Source organism: Pyrgilauda ruficollis, unplaced genomic scaffold (genome assembly GCF_017590135.1).
Source record: "Pyrgilauda ruficollis isolate IOZ18807 unplaced genomic scaffold, ASM1759013v1 scaffold78, whole genome shotgun sequence".
Classification (NCBI taxonomy): Eukaryota; Metazoa; Chordata; class Aves; order Passeriformes; family Passeridae; genus Pyrgilauda; species Pyrgilauda ruficollis.
Genome location: NW_024529710.1, coordinates 599,347 through 616,896, shown reverse-complemented (window position 1 = coordinate 616,896; position 17,550 = coordinate 599,347). Strand labels below are relative to the sequence as shown.

Genomic DNA, 17,550 nt, shown 5'->3' with positions numbered 1-17,550 from the left:
ATATATATCCCTATATAAACATTTCTTTAAAACACAGAAATTAATTTTATTATTTCTCCTGTTGGTATTAAATACTTTACTTCATGAATCCACAATATGGCAACTTCAGGCTGTTTGGAGAGATAATCTGAAAACAGTCTTATAACCTCCACTAATATAAATATATTGGCAAGGAACTTTGACCAGCAATAGTAAATTTTGAAACTTAAATAACTATTCTACAGTTACTTTAATTTTAACAACAAGTTGCTACTGAGTACCAATATTCATGAAAAATGTAAAACAAAAAATAGAGCTTTAACTTTTAACACTGAAGTACAGCCTTATGAAAGGAATGTAAAAGAAAATGATGTATTAGAGACTCATTCTAAAATGAGAAAGAGAAACTTATACTATGTGTTTCAAAGTAAGAACACTGTATGCTTGTACTTTATCATAAATTACCATGTTGAGTCATAGTTTCTTCTTGCCTGCAAATGAAGGATGTTGGCTCAAATAATCTTCAAAATGTACATGAGCATTTGACTAAATCCTGTTTGTTGTGAAAATAAAGTTCATTTACACTTTGACTGAATAACAATGAGGAGTTTGTTTTAATAATAAGACATTTAAGGACCTTGGTAGCCAGTACCAGCTGTATTTGCAAGTAGCTCCTCAGCTTTACTCTTTTTTTAAAAAATAAAGGTACAGTTATAGTTATTCATTTACTTTAAAAATTCTAAAGATGAAGAAAAGTAGCGTTTATACATATAAGTCCTCATATAAATTATAAAACTCAAGTTTATCTTAGAGAGTTCCATCCCCAGAAGAAGCGTAAAGCACTTTTGTGGTACCTTCACCAGTAAATATTTGTATCACATCAAATCTGAGAAATGCAACAAAGATGATACTGAATCCAAAAGCTGAAAGACAACATTCTTCTAATACAGTCTCTTGTGATGAATATGCTCCATGTGCTTGTATGATTTCCATGACAAGAGTGAATTTCAAATAAAGGAAATATGAAGGAATTCACCTCACCAGTTCAGTAGGCATAAGAAACATCAGTGAACAGCAGAGTCAGCCCGTTTGAGGTCAACAGTCTTTGGAAGACTACGAGGAGGGAGTTTAAAACTACAACAGCAAAATCAAATAACAGCAATGAGGTAAACTCCCCTAAAAAGGCCAAATAGGCTGAGTGTCAGGAGAGAGTCCAATTGTACCTGACACCCAAATGTTTCTGTAGCCAGAGTCCAGCGAGCTGCATGGTAGAGGCAAATGTACTTGCTTTGGACCCTAAGCACATTTTATATTGTTTCGGATCTAAATTGGGGTCACACTGAACAGGATGAAAAATATGGACAACTCCTACTTCCTGACTTCTGAAAGCCTTCAAGCCAGATGTTATCACTTTAGTAAAGAGGTCTACATCCTCAAGTCCCCATCCTTGAATTGAGGTATCAAATCCACCAGCAGTAAGTAAGTCACTTTTGTAAATACAGGTAATTCCAAATCCATACTCCCTCCAAAATCCAGTTCTTTTTGTAAAAACAAAACTACTGTCAGCTGGAGGGTTGCCTCCATATATTACTTTTGGATCGTATTGGCTGAAGATGATAGGGTAGTAAACCTGTTCTCCCTGAATAGTGTTATCTCTGCATCGCTGGAGGAAGTCTGATGTGAATACCAGATCAACATCACAGAACAGCAGCAAAGTGTCATTGTCAAAATGAGACGAGGCCATGTCAAGAGCTAGACCTCTAGAAAACTTTCCTGACATTGGAATCAGGGTCATATCTGCCTTGGGATACTTAATGCTGTATTCTTTCATTAGCTCTATGTGTTTGCTAGAGTCTGGGCCTGAATCAGAACTGAAGAGAATTATTGCCAACTTTACGTTCTGCTTGGGAATAAGACAAGTCTTCTCAAAATTAACCATAAATCTTGAGAAAGTGTCAAATCTCCCCGTGATAGGGACAAGAATATGTATTTTCTTGTCACTGTGTCTCCCAATGTCTTTGGTTCCTTGGAATGACGAGGAAAAAATTTTTAAAGAATTTGAAAGGAAAGAGAAAGATTGAGTGTCACCGTTGGTGTCCTCCAACAGGCTTTTTACATCCAGCTCCTCTGCTTCTTTGAAGAAAGGTTTGCTAAACAATTGCTGAAGGTAAGCATGGCGTCTCACTGGGACTGTAACTTTCCTTCCTTTGTGCCTTTTGTACAAAAGCAGTAAATCTAGGATGTACTCTACTCCATGCAGAGGGTCTACCCTGCGGTACCCATACTGTATTTCCTTGAAATCAATGAGCCTTCCTCTAGATCTGGAGTTCTCATTTATCATTTCCATGACCTGCATCACAGTATCATCCAGTGCAGCCCGCAGGACACTGCTCAGGCTCTGCCGGGGTGGCTGGTTCTCCACCATTGAGTAAAGAAACTTTCCTGTCAGGAACTCCCACTCGATGACTTCATCCCTTTCACGTGGCTGGAAATTATTGAAAGACGGCACCACTCCCAGTTGCTGATCTTCCTTATTTACTTCAGTGTTACTGAGCTTGCTCATCAGGACACTTTCTCGATGGAGCTGGATAGTCCGATGGCGCAGTTCGGAAATTTTGCGACTCAGTATGTAATTGTGCAGCCTATATTGGTAGGCAGGTCTTTTGTTTGGATGAAGCGTTATGGCTGTATGAATCTTGCTGTTGTGAAGATCTTGAATGTAACCCTTGCGGTTGTGTTCATAGTTTTCATGGAACAATTGCTGCATCTAGAAAGAGAAAGAGAGGGGTATAGGGGGAAAGAGACATTAGGTTGAAGTGCTTCTACCCAAAAAAAGAACTCACATTGATACTGGTATCACTGCCAATTCTTATAGATCATGTTTATTTTTAGGCACAGAATTTTAAAGTATTCAGTAGAAAATAGTTATTGTTTTGGTCTGAGTTTTAGTAGTGTCCACAGTAAGCAAAGAGAAGGTCAGTTATCTTGGGTTTATCTTAATTTCAACCAGCTGCAGAACTAAGGCAAATGCACAGGCATAGATCTGTGGGTAGTATTTCTGAGTTCATAGGTGCTATGCATGACACACTGACTATCACTTCTATCTAAACCCCAATTAGAACAGATCCTTAATGGAAGGTTAGCAACATTCACAATTTTTTAAAGAGCACCCTGTATTTGTGTCTGTGGAGCAAAAAGCTGATTGTACTGACATATGCAAATAGTTAATGCTCCTTAACATTCAAAAACTGAATGGCCTTAACAAAACTTTTTTTTCATGTTGACAGGGAATTCAATAATTGAAATAAAAACATTTGAATGTACATTTTGTAAGGTAACATATAATAGAGTATGTCAATTAAGTAATTGATTGTGATAGTGATTTCCAATTTATTTCTGTAGCAAGAAAAGACATTCTACTTCTGTCAAATTAGTAATTGTGATATAGTGAAGAGATACATTTGTGGCTGACAAGCCTAGGATCCAAAATATCTGGCCTTTATACTTTCTGTGCTGACAACTAAACCATAAGCAAACCACAAAACTATCTCTGGCTCCATTTCCTCCCTAGAAGACAACTTAGCTCATAATTCATGTGATGAGTATTTATTCTTAAATGGGAAATCATATGGACTACTAAAATATTGGTATCATAAATATATTTAAAACCTGCTGCTCTTTGCTAACAGCTACTAACTCTGGAGAATTATTTCCCATGACTGGCAGATAAAGGAGAAAAGGCTGGGTTGTTTTTTTTTATCTGCAAACAGATTGGTCTGTAATTAATACATAAGGAAAATGTGCTAATTAGATAGAGAATGTTCAAGAATGTGTTTTAAACTTGGGCTGTAATCAGATTCTGAGATGTACTGATGTTTGTCTTTTATGTACTGAAGAAATCAGGAGAGGTAAATCCTGGTTGCACAGTATATCAGACTCAAAACATTTAGCTCATTTTACTACAATTCTTTCAAGAACAGAAGTTTTGATACTGGAATATTAAGTAAAAGGCAATATTAAGAATAGGGCAATAAATGTAAAATAACTCATAACAAAGATAAGAACCACAAAAGCTATGTAAAATTCATTAGCATGTACAAGACATAAACATTGTCACATTTACAAAAACAGAACTTTAATACAGAACTTCTGAACTACCCCTCCCATCTCATTCAGACCCCAAATTCCTCTGCTTGAGCAAACATGGCTGCTACTATTACTCAGATTAAAATTTTTGAGGTTAGTCATATTATATGTAGAAAAGCAACAGGCACACTCTGAAAAATTACCTTAAGCTATGTTAAATTTGCCTCTAACAAAACCGGCATCTCTGTTATATTAAAGTGAAAATGAATGTGAAAAAACTATACAAAGTTACATGACTCATATACTCCTTATTCACAGAAGCCATCTAAAGCTCTCTGAGAACATTTGTTCTGTCTTGAAATGTGGGTGTTGTGACTTGTTACATGAGATGAGATGAACCAGGGACATGAGGCTGATTTCCTTGTAATCACAGAGAACAGGAACCAACATCATTAGGCCTGTTAGTGTTTTAACTAGCAGTGCTGAAAAAACTGAAATATGGCTTTCTTGAGAATTAGAGATGGTCACTGGCAGGACAGGTGCATTAGAGATTGAAAGGCAAAACAGTGTTTAGGAAAGAGCTGGGTGGTGACATTTGCTCTTTGGAAAAACAATTTTCTCTTCTCGCTCTACAATTTACATTTTGAATGATGAAAAAAGAGCAGCTGATCTGGCTAGATTTCCAGCTCTCCAGTTATAAGTTGCACTTCCTTACTGGTCTGTTTTACTTAAAATTGTATGCTGTGAGCTCTGCAAGATGCTGTGCTTTTGCATTGTCCACTTTTTCTGCAGAAAGCTGAAGGCATGATTTTTATATCTAGAATTTCATAGTAGTGTCCCCTTAAAGAAAAATAAAGAAAATGTGTAATGTTGAAAACAAAAGAAAGAAGGGCAGGTGGTTTGCATGACTTTCTTTTCTAAGCTGTCTAATGAAGAATGCTATTTGAGTATAAATGAAACAACTGTTAACTTTACCCATTTACAACCATTAACACCTTTACACATTACATTTAGAGTACATGATTTTTCATAGCTAAATACATGGAAGTTTTATGTAAAGTAGTAAAAAGGATTTTATCCAATGACATATTGCTGTAAAGCTAAATGCTGTCCTCCAACTGTGCAAATTCTTCTGTAACCCTTGACTTATTACAAAATCAGCTTTACAGAAGATTCATTAGCCGCACTTATTTAACATAAATATTCTGTTGACATAAATACTGCATTTTTCGCACATTCCAATTTCAGATGCCTGGGTTTATTTTATATGCTCTACTGAAACCATGGAGAGAATATATACTCCATTATAATAATGATTTCGCTTTTGATAATCAACAGATTAAAAGTAGCAACGAAGAAAAATTTGAATCAAATCAGTAATACAGTACTATCACACATATGCAAAACTGTACTAATCCATTTTCAGTTATGTTACTGAAAACTTTTAATAGATCCCGATTTGGAGAAAACAGAACAAACATGACACTGAAAGCATCAACACTTCCTGAAGATAGCCTGTTTTAATCTTGGTGCAGAAATTTGTTCTTAATGTTGCAAGAAAAAATGTCTTATTACAATTCAACTTATTAACATCTAAATGAAAGCAATTCAATTTGATCCTAACTTTGCTTTGAAATTTCTAAGCAACATGGTCAAGCCCAGAAGGCAAAGGGAGGGATGATTAAATTTCCTGGAAAATGGATTTGTGTGAGAGTCTGAATTGAAAAATGCAGTCATAAATTATCTGGCAAAGGAGGTGGGTTTAGGAAGTAGCAAGATTTATTGACTCTAAATTGAAATCATTCAGCATGGTAAGAGTAAACCTTTCTGCAAAAGTTTTCATGATTTTGAATGGCAAGGTAATAAAATGCCAGATTAAATTCTGTATAGATAAATGCAAAGTACATGTGAGGAACACAATCCTAACTCTGCCTGAAGAATGTCAAACTGTGTAAGCTGTTAGGACTCTGTCCTAACAGTACCAGTCCACACAGTATGCAATTCTGTGTAGGTGTCACACAGAGGTCTGCCAGTGATGAAAGGAAAAGAAAATAGCATGAGGACAAGTCTAGAGTGAATCAGAAGCTTCATTACATGGTTGTGTCCATAGCACACCAATGTCTTGAAGACTGTGGCCAGGCACTTTGTCAGTATCGTCCCATCTGAAACTGATAACACAGAATTATAGAATGTTAAGTGTTGGTAGGCACTTTAAATATCATCTAGTTCCAACACCTCTGTCATGGGCAGAGATACTTTCCACTAAACCAGATTGCTCAAAGTATTGTCCAAACCAACCTTTAACAGTGTCAGGGTTGGGATATCCACAACCTCCCTTAGACAACCTGTTCATGTCTCACCACCCCCATAGGAAAGAATTTCTTCGTAACCTGTAGCCTAGGTTTTTCTTCTTTCTGTTTTTACCCATTACTGCTTGTTCCATCAATACAATCCCTGAAGAGTTGCTCTCTGGCTTCTCCGTAGGCCTCCAGATAGTGGAAGGCTGCTATGAGGTCTCCATGCAACTTTCTTTTCTCTAGAGTAGGTGGCCCCAAATTTCTCAGCCTGTCTTTGTACCTCTTATCAACTTCATGTCCTCCTCTGCACTTGCTCCAACAGTCCATGTCCTTCCTGTGCTGGGGGCACCAGAACTGCCACTCCAGGTGGGCTCTCACCAGAGCAGAGCAGAGGGGCAAAATCCCCTCCCATGCCCTGCTGCACACGCTGCTTTGGATGCAGCCTAGGATCCCACTGGCTTTCTGGGCTGGGAGTGCCCATGGCTGGGTCATGTTGAGTTTGTCATCAACCATCATGTGAGTTCAAAGGTACCAACCAAGACTACCCAACACATCTGGATAATTAAATAAACAGATAACTAGGGCAAAAGAGAGAAATCCAAAGAGGGCCAACCCTGAGATGAATGGAGTCAGAGTATGAGCGCCATAAGAAAAATTGACTGGAATGGTACCACCTCTTCTCACATAACACTTACAAGGATGACACTTACAAGGATGCACTCAAGACTCAGAAACCAATCTTACTGGCACAGCAAGCTGCTGATGGTAGAATTTTTTATCACTTTAAAGACTGAAGCAACAGCTTAGTGGGAAACTCTGACCATTGCTGTCTAGAACACCTGGAACTCCAGCTGAAGATATATCACAGTATTTCCTTATTGTCCTGTACCCCTACCTCAGTTTCTTCTACCAATTACCCCACAGAGACGATATTTTTCCAAATGAACATTTAGTTCGACATGATACAACCAATTTACATTCACTGAAAGCAGTGAATGGGAGCATTTGTCTTCAATTCAATATAATACCTGTAGGCGCAACATTTTATCTTTTCACAGTGCATGACCTGTGACTTCTCTGAATAGTTTGCTGTCTTGTGAATGGTTCTTACAGCACAACTAATGCAAGAGTTGGCATGGACTTCTGCTTGCCTTTTTCTATGCCAGCTGAAACTAGAAGTTGGCAAGAAATACTAATGATCTAATCATGCTCTGAGGAACTCTGGACTGCAAGCAGGAATTAAAAAAAAATTATAAGAAAGAAATCAGAATAAAGACAATGTTTTATTATTGTGGTAGAAAAATACAATTGCTAATACACAAGCACAAAATAATGTGCATTGCAAGCTCTGAAATCATTGTAATCGCCGTGATTTACTGATGTAATAAAAAAGGAAGGTTCTTACTGCATATACACAATAGCCCAAACCTACCAACTTTATTATTGCAAGAGTATCACATATTAAAAGAGTGAATGCAAATGGTGCTTTTTAAATTAACATGATTTTTCTTTGAGCATTAGCAACATTTAACAGAGAAGAATAAAACTTAATCCTCCATTCACTAAAGCTGTTCTTAAATCCATGGGAGTGCTAAACTGTTGACCATTTTATCTAAACTGGACTTTTAATAAATGTAGAAATAAGATGAACAGGAATTACTCCTGGTCTTTCTTCCCTCTGTCTTTAGAGTCTAGCTCTGCTAAAGATGACGATTTATTCTCTGCTGTCAGTGAATTCAAAACACATTTCATCCATATGAAGCACATAGGTAAATCCACTGTGATTGAGATGATACTGTTTTGCTGAACAGCAGGAAGTTGAGCGCTTAAAAAAAATTCAGATGACTATAGGCACATTAGGATGGTCTCAATAATATATACTATAATAAAATGCAATACTGAGCTACTGCTAATCTAAGTTTCTGGACAAACAGATTTGAGCAGGTCAGTTTTGATGCTCTGAGAAATATTATGAGCCTGGAGAAGATAAGGATTAAAACAGGAATTATGAAATGCATATCAACTAGATAACAGAGAAGCAATAACAAGCTATGTACAAGTGGGGAATTATCAGTTTGGAGAGAAGCTATTACAGAAGCTTCTAAGGAACAATATTGTACCTAGTGACACAGGCACAAAATCTTAGACACTGCTCATGACACACAGTCGAGGACATTATGACTAAATGAGAAGAGAATACAACCCATAAGAGCCAGAGAACTTGGAAATTAAGAAGCTGCGGAAATTAAGTCATTATAATAAAACAACTCATATAATGCTATACCCATGGTTGTAAGAGGTAGGCGACTAAGTATCTTAGGAAAACTGACTTTTTAAATTGGAAATACAAAGAAAACAGGAGAATATTACCAGACAGTAAGGTGACATGAAGGGATTATGAAAATTCAGTGTGAATCCTCTACAGAAAGGGGACACAAAACTTAGTGTTGCATCAGTCAGAATATTTCGGAAAGACATGACAAACAATTTCACACAATTCTAGACCTGCTTTTTTATCAAATGCATGGGACAAATCAATGCAAAAGAAACTTGTCAGGACTCTTCTAATTTAGCTTGTGAATAGACAAACAGCACTGGTATACAAGGACAGCAGCATGCATGGAAGGAAACAGAAAAATGTCTTAAATTACCCTGGGCATTATCTAAGTGAAACACTTGTGGAAAAGGCTGCATTTTAGTAGTCAGCAGATTTAAGGAAGGTAGGCTGACAGTCTTCCAACCTCCCTTCTCAGGTCTGGACTGCCTTGGTGTCACTAACCCCCTTTGGAACAAACCAGCCTTCAGAAGAGAAGCACCAGGGTAATGTGGAAGGGATGACAGGTTAAGAAGCTGGTAATAACAGTTCCAGTTACAGTGAACAACAGCCCCCTACTCACTGCCAATCTTTCCACTAGGATGTGAAATGGAAATGGCTGACTCAGCAGTTTTGATGATGACAAAGATCTGACTCATTTCCTGTTCTGGATAAAGGATGAGTGATCACAGAGAAGGTATAATTAATTTTCCCAGCATAGCTTAAGCTTCATGTAACTCAGTGATGTTCAGACTTGTGGTTGCTCCTGCATACTCAGTCACTGAGAGAGCTCAGCAGAGAAAAGCGGGTTCTATTATCAGGGAGTTACACAGTGAGACAAACAAATGCACCGGGACCAGCTACATGTTTACACCATGAGTTTTGGGAGCTGAACATGCCCTCCATGGCATTAAACTAATACCCCTACAGTCCAGGTAGAGCAATCTGCAGTTTTGCCATTCTTTGCCTCGTTACAGAAGGTGGTTTACCACAGTAGCATTGCCATTATCACATCCGGTTACAATCCTCAGCATGTATGTGCTTCATGTCCTTTTGAACATCTTGGCAGCGCATGTGTGCTTCCTTAGGTAACAGCTTGATGCTCAAAACTTTTCCAAATGCTGTAATTGTTCTCCAGCTTCCACATGTCAAGCAAAGGAGCAATCCACCCTCCTTGAAGCCAAATCTCCCATGACCTCAGGGCCATATTCCAAACTGGATCTTGCCAAGGTTTCTGCCCTGCCACAAAGGGTGCTTCAGCTCCCTCACAACCAAATACTCTTCCCTGGCATGCCTCATACAGTATGAGACAGATACAGAATTTATTAATTCAGATACAAACTTAAAGATAATTAATAATTAATAATTAATAATTAATTCTTTCTTCATTTGTATCAAGCCACTAAAATGCTCCATTGTTAAAATAACACACACTGCATTATTGTCAGTTAGCTATAACCTGCATCAAGTACACTCTATAAAAAAACCCTAGCTTTTTATGTAGATGCTTTATAATTTACAGAATTCATACTATATATTAAAAACATTGTAAAATTTGACCACAAAAGTAATACATAATATTTTATACCAATACATCTTCAGTGCAAGACACTAAATCTTCCTGAAGGCTCATACACAGCAATGCACCAGAGCATCTACCAATATTTCTTCCTACAAAACATGCACTTTTTTAATACAGAGTTGAGAAAAATGTTTAATTATTAACTTTAAGGAGCAAAAGAAGAAGGAAGTTATTTTGCCAACCTCTTACACATAAGCATAGTCCTGAAGGTAGTTTACAATGATTATTGAACCATAACACTAAAAAAAAACATGCTTGTGTTAACAAAATAAAAATTAATTGTTTTAGTGTGCTTATGGAGTTATATATTAAATTAAGTGAAAGTTACAATTAACTCTATTACATAACACATGTATGCAAAGCACGTAAGTACTTTTATTTCATAATCTGTCCCTTTCTCACTGTGTGACACATTTGGCCATCGAGGCAAAAATATTAAATCTGTCAAATAATAGCCTTCAATATATGCAACAGAAAAAAAATTGAAAAAGTCTTTAAGATTATATATTTAGACAGAAATACCAAGTTCTACCCACTGTGTTAAGGAAAAAAAGATGGAAGAGTGATTTGATGACTAATCATAGCTTCTGAATTGTTTCTATGTGTTGTGACATAAAGTAGCGTATTTGTTTAATGATAAACTTTTCTAAAACATGGATTCATGCATTGTGTATCTGACTAAAGATTTGAATACCGTAATTATTCTCTGAAGTGCATCAACACCACAAATGCTGATTCCACATATACAAATTATATAGAAACTGGAAATTTTGCTTTTTTGGGTACTTTGTGAGTAGCATCACTGTTGAACTAGCAACACACTCCATTTTACAGGATGACCTCAGGCGGAATTTTTACTGCGAAATTTCCTTTTTGTTACACCAACAAAGATCATGTCCTTTTCACTCCTACTGCGTAGTGCTCATATGTTTACATTTACCTTATCCCCAAAGCTTTCCCTCCTACAAAAAACCCCACACTTCTAAAGAAAACATCCAAATACTGACAGCTAGTGTGGTGAACACTTATCAGCATGGATATACTCAGCACTCTTCACAGCATTACAGAAGAAAGTAGTTTGATTTATGATAGTATGAAGATGCCTGGGACAGTATTTCATTCACACTTGGCTAGAGCCATTCCTAAAAAAAAAACCAAAAAAAACAGTAGTATCCTTTCTGTTTTTCACTTGTTGAGATCAATCTCTTTGTACAGGTTTGAGAATCTTTGTCCATTCCAGACCCTTTTCACACTAACCAAGCAAAATAGAAGGCACAGAACTAACAAACTGTAGTGGCGTGAGGCTGCTTCATGTGATGACTTCACTCCTATCATACCAGCTGACACCAGCTCAGATGTTCAGCACACCATCTGCACTCCTGTTACATCGCCTGACATGGGAAAGTAACCTGCTCCACTCAGAAACCTGCCATATTCAACGCAGGAAACCTCTTCTGCTGAATGAAGAATTGGACAGATTTTCTTCTGCAGTGCAATATAACAAAATTAATGTTTCTAGAGCCTTTATGCTTCAAGTACTCTGAATGTGTAATCTTGAAACACTGGGAGAGGACAATTTCATACAGCAAGAGAAAGCAGCCCTCTGCATGCCCCTGCCCCAGTAACAACACTAGCAATAAAAAGTATGAGGCGCCTGTCTCATGAAAACACCTTATACTGCAGTGATATTTTACAAGGCATAATTCTTCCTACTGGGAGATGAGCATCCTGCAAACTACAACAGTCTGACACAAAGGGTTCCCTGGTATTTATGACTCCCCTTAGAAAAACCAATCTTCCTGAGGAATCTGCATGCCTGTGCCTTACTAAACCTGTTACCCACTACAGAAAACATACATCTAACTTTACTTGTCAGGAGCTTAGAAGGATTTTCTAACAGAGTTCTAAGTATCCTTACTTTTGAAGAAACTCACCAATTCAAATGTTGAAGAAAAATTTGAGAAAAATCCATTTTAATTTCTAATTCTTCTCAAAAAAAACATATTAAAAACCCCCACGCTTCAGGGCTATAAATACTAAGTGCTGTTAAACTGCAGTATTTCTCTGCTTTCACAAGTTGGTCACATTTCTCTCTAAATTAAAAATTCTAAGTGAAAACAATCATTTGACTTTACTAGTCACAGTATCATTATATTCCACAAAAGGGAAATGCTGTGAATAACTATCCATCTGTTAAGTCAATTATTGGGACAAAAAAAAATTTTCCTATTGTTTTAGGAGTCTTTAACGTACTGCCATTTGAGACTAAAATTTGAGGCTAAAATGAAAGTAATAAATATTCTTCTCAAGCTGTTTTTATTGCTTTTTACCATCAGTTTTACCTAAGTTTCCACAAAATCCATTTTGATACAAGATAGCAAAACCAAACAGCCTTGTCCTTCCAAAAGTCCACGGTTATTTGGAAACAGACCTTCATTTTCAGTAAATACTAAAAGGAAAAATAGAATCATCCTTAAGAGAATTTATCTATGCAAGGCATTTACCAAAAAAGTTCTCCCTTCAAGTTTATGTCTCAATTATTTATAAAGAGCTACTTAATATAAACTACTTTATATTATAAACAGTGATAGGCCTTCTGTCACTTCTGTCTGTCACCCTCTAACACTTCTGTTTGCAAAAACATGAGGTTTTGGAGCTTATTAAATAATGTTAATCCAGTGCAACCTGATGGAACCTTGATTTCCATTCTTAAAACAGATCCTGCTTGAAGACCAAGGGACTGGACCAGATGATCTCTGTGACCTGCTAAACATATATTACTTCAGAGCCTTACTCCATATCAATTAGTAAACTTATATTATAAAATTTGAGGAGGAACAGAGTCGTAGCAATGCCTACTGTAGAATCAATATTAGAGGAGCTGCACCTGACCTCCTCCAAAAGTTTTTCACAAATATATAAACTTCGGGAGACTGGAAACACTGACAATTCAGCATAATTTTTAATTTGTATAATATGATCTATATTATACAGCATATGTGCAGAGGCAAACACATAGCATGATTCAAAATTATTCTAAGTAACTCAGCCTTAAAGAGATGGTACTTTCACTGTTCATTTATCCTTTTTTACCATTATTTTACAGTTAAGTTTTTCACTTACCTCTTTTCTTGGGAGTGTCTTACTGTTCTGCATATTTGTGGAATGTACACAGTACAGTAAAAAATAATAATTCTCCTGTGTTTATTTGATACCTTTTCGTTTATTCACATATCTTTTTTTTCCCCTACATGTTCTATATATGCCCAAAATTATGCACTGGGAGTCTTACAAGCTGAGTACAACATACCTGAAGATGAAACACGTGGTCTCAACAACTGTATTGTACACATCCAGTTAAACAAAATTACACCAATGGCAATTTCTTTAGCTGAACTTTCATTAAATTAAAAAAGCTAGCTCATTTGTTAGTATCACACAGGTAATGCCATAAATAGTGCAGTATATCATCTTGTGGAGAATACAGTATCTCTTTTTAGCTAACAAGTCTGGATGCACACCTACCAGACAAATAAGAACAGTCAATGCTTATTTCTTGGGCAAAGTAGAACTGTTAAAGTACTGCCTGAGGAGTTTGCTACCATTGTCTGAAAAGGTATTCTCTATTCTCCATGAAGGTGGAGAATAGAAGTTAGTAAGAAAGAGTAATTTCAAAAAGTCAAAATAGAAAGCATGACAAGAGGAAACAGATGGGATACCAACCTATCCTGAGTGATGAGGATCAATTAAATTACACGAACATGCAGAAGTTGGAAAGGTCGCATAAACTGGAAGGAACTTCTTGATCAGGAAGTATATCTTGCCACATACAGAAGAATGCAGTGCACCAGCAGATCTCTTCTTTGATACCAAAATACTTCTGAACAGTAAAGACAACAAGGCAGGAGGGCACTGCTGCATGTAGGGCTTACTTTGTCATAAACTGTATTTATGCCAGCAAGTGAATACTGATGGCTCTTACCACCACTACAACATAAGTCTTACCCACACCCACTTCCTCCCACTGAGAAATTAAGCCATATCAGGAATGTTCCCATAGCCGGAACAGGGGGATTTAGCTACAGGGAACCATAATAAGAAAGCACTAGGTTAATGAAAAAGGCCAATTTTCTAAAACTAAGCAGAAGATCAGCCCAAAAGTGGCCAAGGACCCCTAGCCAGAGCAGCAGTGATCCCAGGTGGAAATGGCAGGAGACTGAATTTGCAATCCCCTGCAGACTGGAAACAAAGAGGAAGGAATTTGGCGAGTTTCTCAAAACAGTTTGTTCAGATCTCCCATCTGAACAGATCTGCAGAGCAGAAACAACAGAATGTTGCACTTGCCTTCACTGTGACTTGTGTGATATTTCTAGAGATATTTTCTCCTCAGTATAGGCAGAGCTGAAAGGAAGGCTTTTCACATCTGAAATAATTCTAACTCCCAAGAGTAAATCATATTACTAATAAAAATTACCTCAAGCACTGAAATGAGAAAAACTGTTTAAAATATCAAGAGGTGAAGAAAAAATGAGACTGGTTGGGAAAAAAAAAATCCTGTAACTCCCTATATATTTGAACATAACACATAATTATTCATGTAAAATTTTGTTTCTTTTGAGGCACAGGCATGCAGCTTATTTTCCTCGATCCTGTTTACCAACTACAATTTTCTTTTTTCTTTTAAGCTCAAGAAGTTATCATTCCACTGCAAATACACTTCAGAAAATTGCTGGGTCTACCCTTTAAAGAAGCTTTCATATATTTTAATTATTGAAACAAAAATTCAATAAATGCTTGTACAGCAAATTGACTACAGATTTATATTCCGGCACTATAAGATAATGCTGAAATAATGCATAAAAAATGGCATCCATAACTTCCATTAAGTAATACCATGAATTCTGTTTATGTACTTTATCAATCAAACAGATTAACTGCATACATTACACATTTTGTTTACATTAATACGTAAACATCTGCAACAAAAACAGTGTGGGAAAACACCTGGCCTTGGATGACTTTATTTATTCATAATTAGCAAAATTTCTCTATTAGTTTATGTATTTTAATTCCTTAGTCCATTGGCCTTACTTGGATAGATTTTTCCACTCAAAATAAAGGAAGGATAAGCAATATCAAGAAACAGACATAACAGGAAAACATGCACAGGCATGATACTTGATTATACCTTCCTATAGAGAATAGGAATTAAATCTGAAGCATCCATTTTACATTACATTAATCCAGGCAACATCAGATAAAAACTCAGTGCTGTCTTTTAGCAGTGCTGGTCTAAGGATGAAGCCAAGAATGTGAGACAGAGGTAATATATGTTTCTAAAACTATCTAGCAAAATGGACATATAAACGCGCTTATAGGGGAAGCAAAGTTTTGAAGACCTAAAGCTACCTGGAAGCCTTTTGGATACCTTAAATAGCTGACTAATCTCCTTGCTTTAAGCTCAGACCAAGTTGTTTCACTTCCTGTTTTCCGGTAATAAATCCAACATACTGTCAAAATCTGAGGTATCAAAAGAGATAAAGGATGGAAATTGGCAGACAAAAAAGAGAAAAAGATTAGGACTAGTGCCTTTAATGCCTATCTAGGCACTAAGGAAGAACATATCAGGATAAAAAAAGGCAATCTCATAAGATCAACACTTGTAGCAGAGCACCAACTTTTTGTTTAGAACTCTGAGAGCCTTGAAGTTATTTGATTTGCTTTGAAGTCTGCATATTTATTCAAACTGTCGTCAAAATCTGGGTTTTTATAAAAGCTTTTGGGTAGATTAGGTGTTAAGATATGGACGTGCTGAAGCACAGAACTCCTGAAAGACAGCATCCAAGGGGGAAAACCAGTGTGATTTCATATTAGCTAGGATAGGCAGACAAATAGGGTAACAAGGCTAGTGAAGGAAGGGCCTAGAACACATTTTAACTTGGCCTTGTTAAAACTCGAGATTCCCACCGAGCCGTCTTGAGCTTGTCCAGGTCCCTCTGGATGGAATTCCATCTTTGGGTGTGTCAACCACACCACTCAGCTTGGTGTCATCTGCAGATTTGCTGAGGGTTCACTTGATCCTGATGTAAGTGTCATTGATGAAGACATTGGCACAGGCCTCAACACAAACACCTGAGGGACACTGCTTGTCACTGATGTCCCTCCATCAGGACCCTGAGCTGTTCACCACCACTCTTTGGATGCCACCACTCAACCAATTCCTTACCCATTGATCTGTCTACCCATCTAATCCCTCTCTCTCCAGTTTAGAGACGGCATCTGACTGCCATGATTTTTCAAAAATCGTAGAGAGTAGCTTGGCAGCTGTATCAGCCAGCTCCCTCTATGTTCCCCTCTTTGCTCACTCACACATTGGTGAGGCTTTGTATTCCTCCTATGCACAGCTGTTGCCTGCCTGGGTAGAGGGTCTATCCCTCCCAGCCAGAAGCAGATGACTGAACTGGGTACTGGAAGCAAAGCCTCCACTGGATTTTTTTAGTGCTAGGAATATTAATTTTATGGAGGAAACATACAGTCATGCAGTAACAATAAAATATGAATAATTTATAAATAATAATTAACATCAATGAGACATATATGTTTTACTAGGACAAAGAAATAGAAAGTCAGCAGATGCAAAATGGAAAAATAGAAAATGTGTGCAAAAAAGTACTTAAGAGAGATCAAAATTATTGAATTTTAAAATTATTGAAGCTCATAACTTAGCATGAAGCTAAAAGGATTAAACATACAGATAATAAGAATATCCAAGATTATATTATAAGGAAAAAGAGCATTGAGAATCCTTACTGATTCAGGGTAAAAGCAATTTGGTAGCTCATAATAGCCCATTGAAAGGTGTCAGCATGAGCTCACCACAAAGATCAAGCCTACAGAATGCAAAATTAGTAACTTCTCCAAGGGAAATATATTTAGTAAAAAATGTATCACATCACATTAACATTCTTAACACAGGATTTTCAACATCTTTGGACAACAAAACAAAAAACATAGACTGATGAAAAACTAACTATTCTCTTCTTTGGTAAACGTATCTTGAGAACTCTTAAATGCATTGCCAAGTCACATTTTAAGCTCCCATAGTAAGTAACAAAGCAGAAGTGCCAGCAGATCTACCTAATATGGACCAAAGCTCTCTAATCTATCCCCACTAATTAAATGTTCCATCATTCTTAAAGGAAGGTTAACCACAAAATTTTGAAGTTTGTTTGAAGTAACAACTTCAAAACTTGGGAATAACTGTAATCTGATTATGGTGGCTAGTCAACATA

The 17,550-nt window shown here is 36.9% G+C and overlaps 1 protein-coding gene across 2 annotated transcripts in view; it reads right to left on the bottom strand.

Annotated features, from left to right (window-relative positions):
- Window positions 1–649: 649 nt before the first annotated feature.
- Window positions 650–17,550, bottom strand: part of CHSY3 (chondroitin sulfate synthase 3) — a 136,861-nt gene continuing 119,960 nt past the window's right edge. For both annotated transcript variants that reach the window (XM_041486738.1, XM_041486739.1), the window contains exon 4: window positions 650–2,746. In XM_041486738.1, coding sequence (XP_041342672.1) covers window positions 1,181–2,746 — 1,566 coding nt within the window. In that variant the 3' untranslated portion in view covers window positions 650–1,180. The remainder of the gene's footprint in view (window positions 2,747–17,550) is intronic.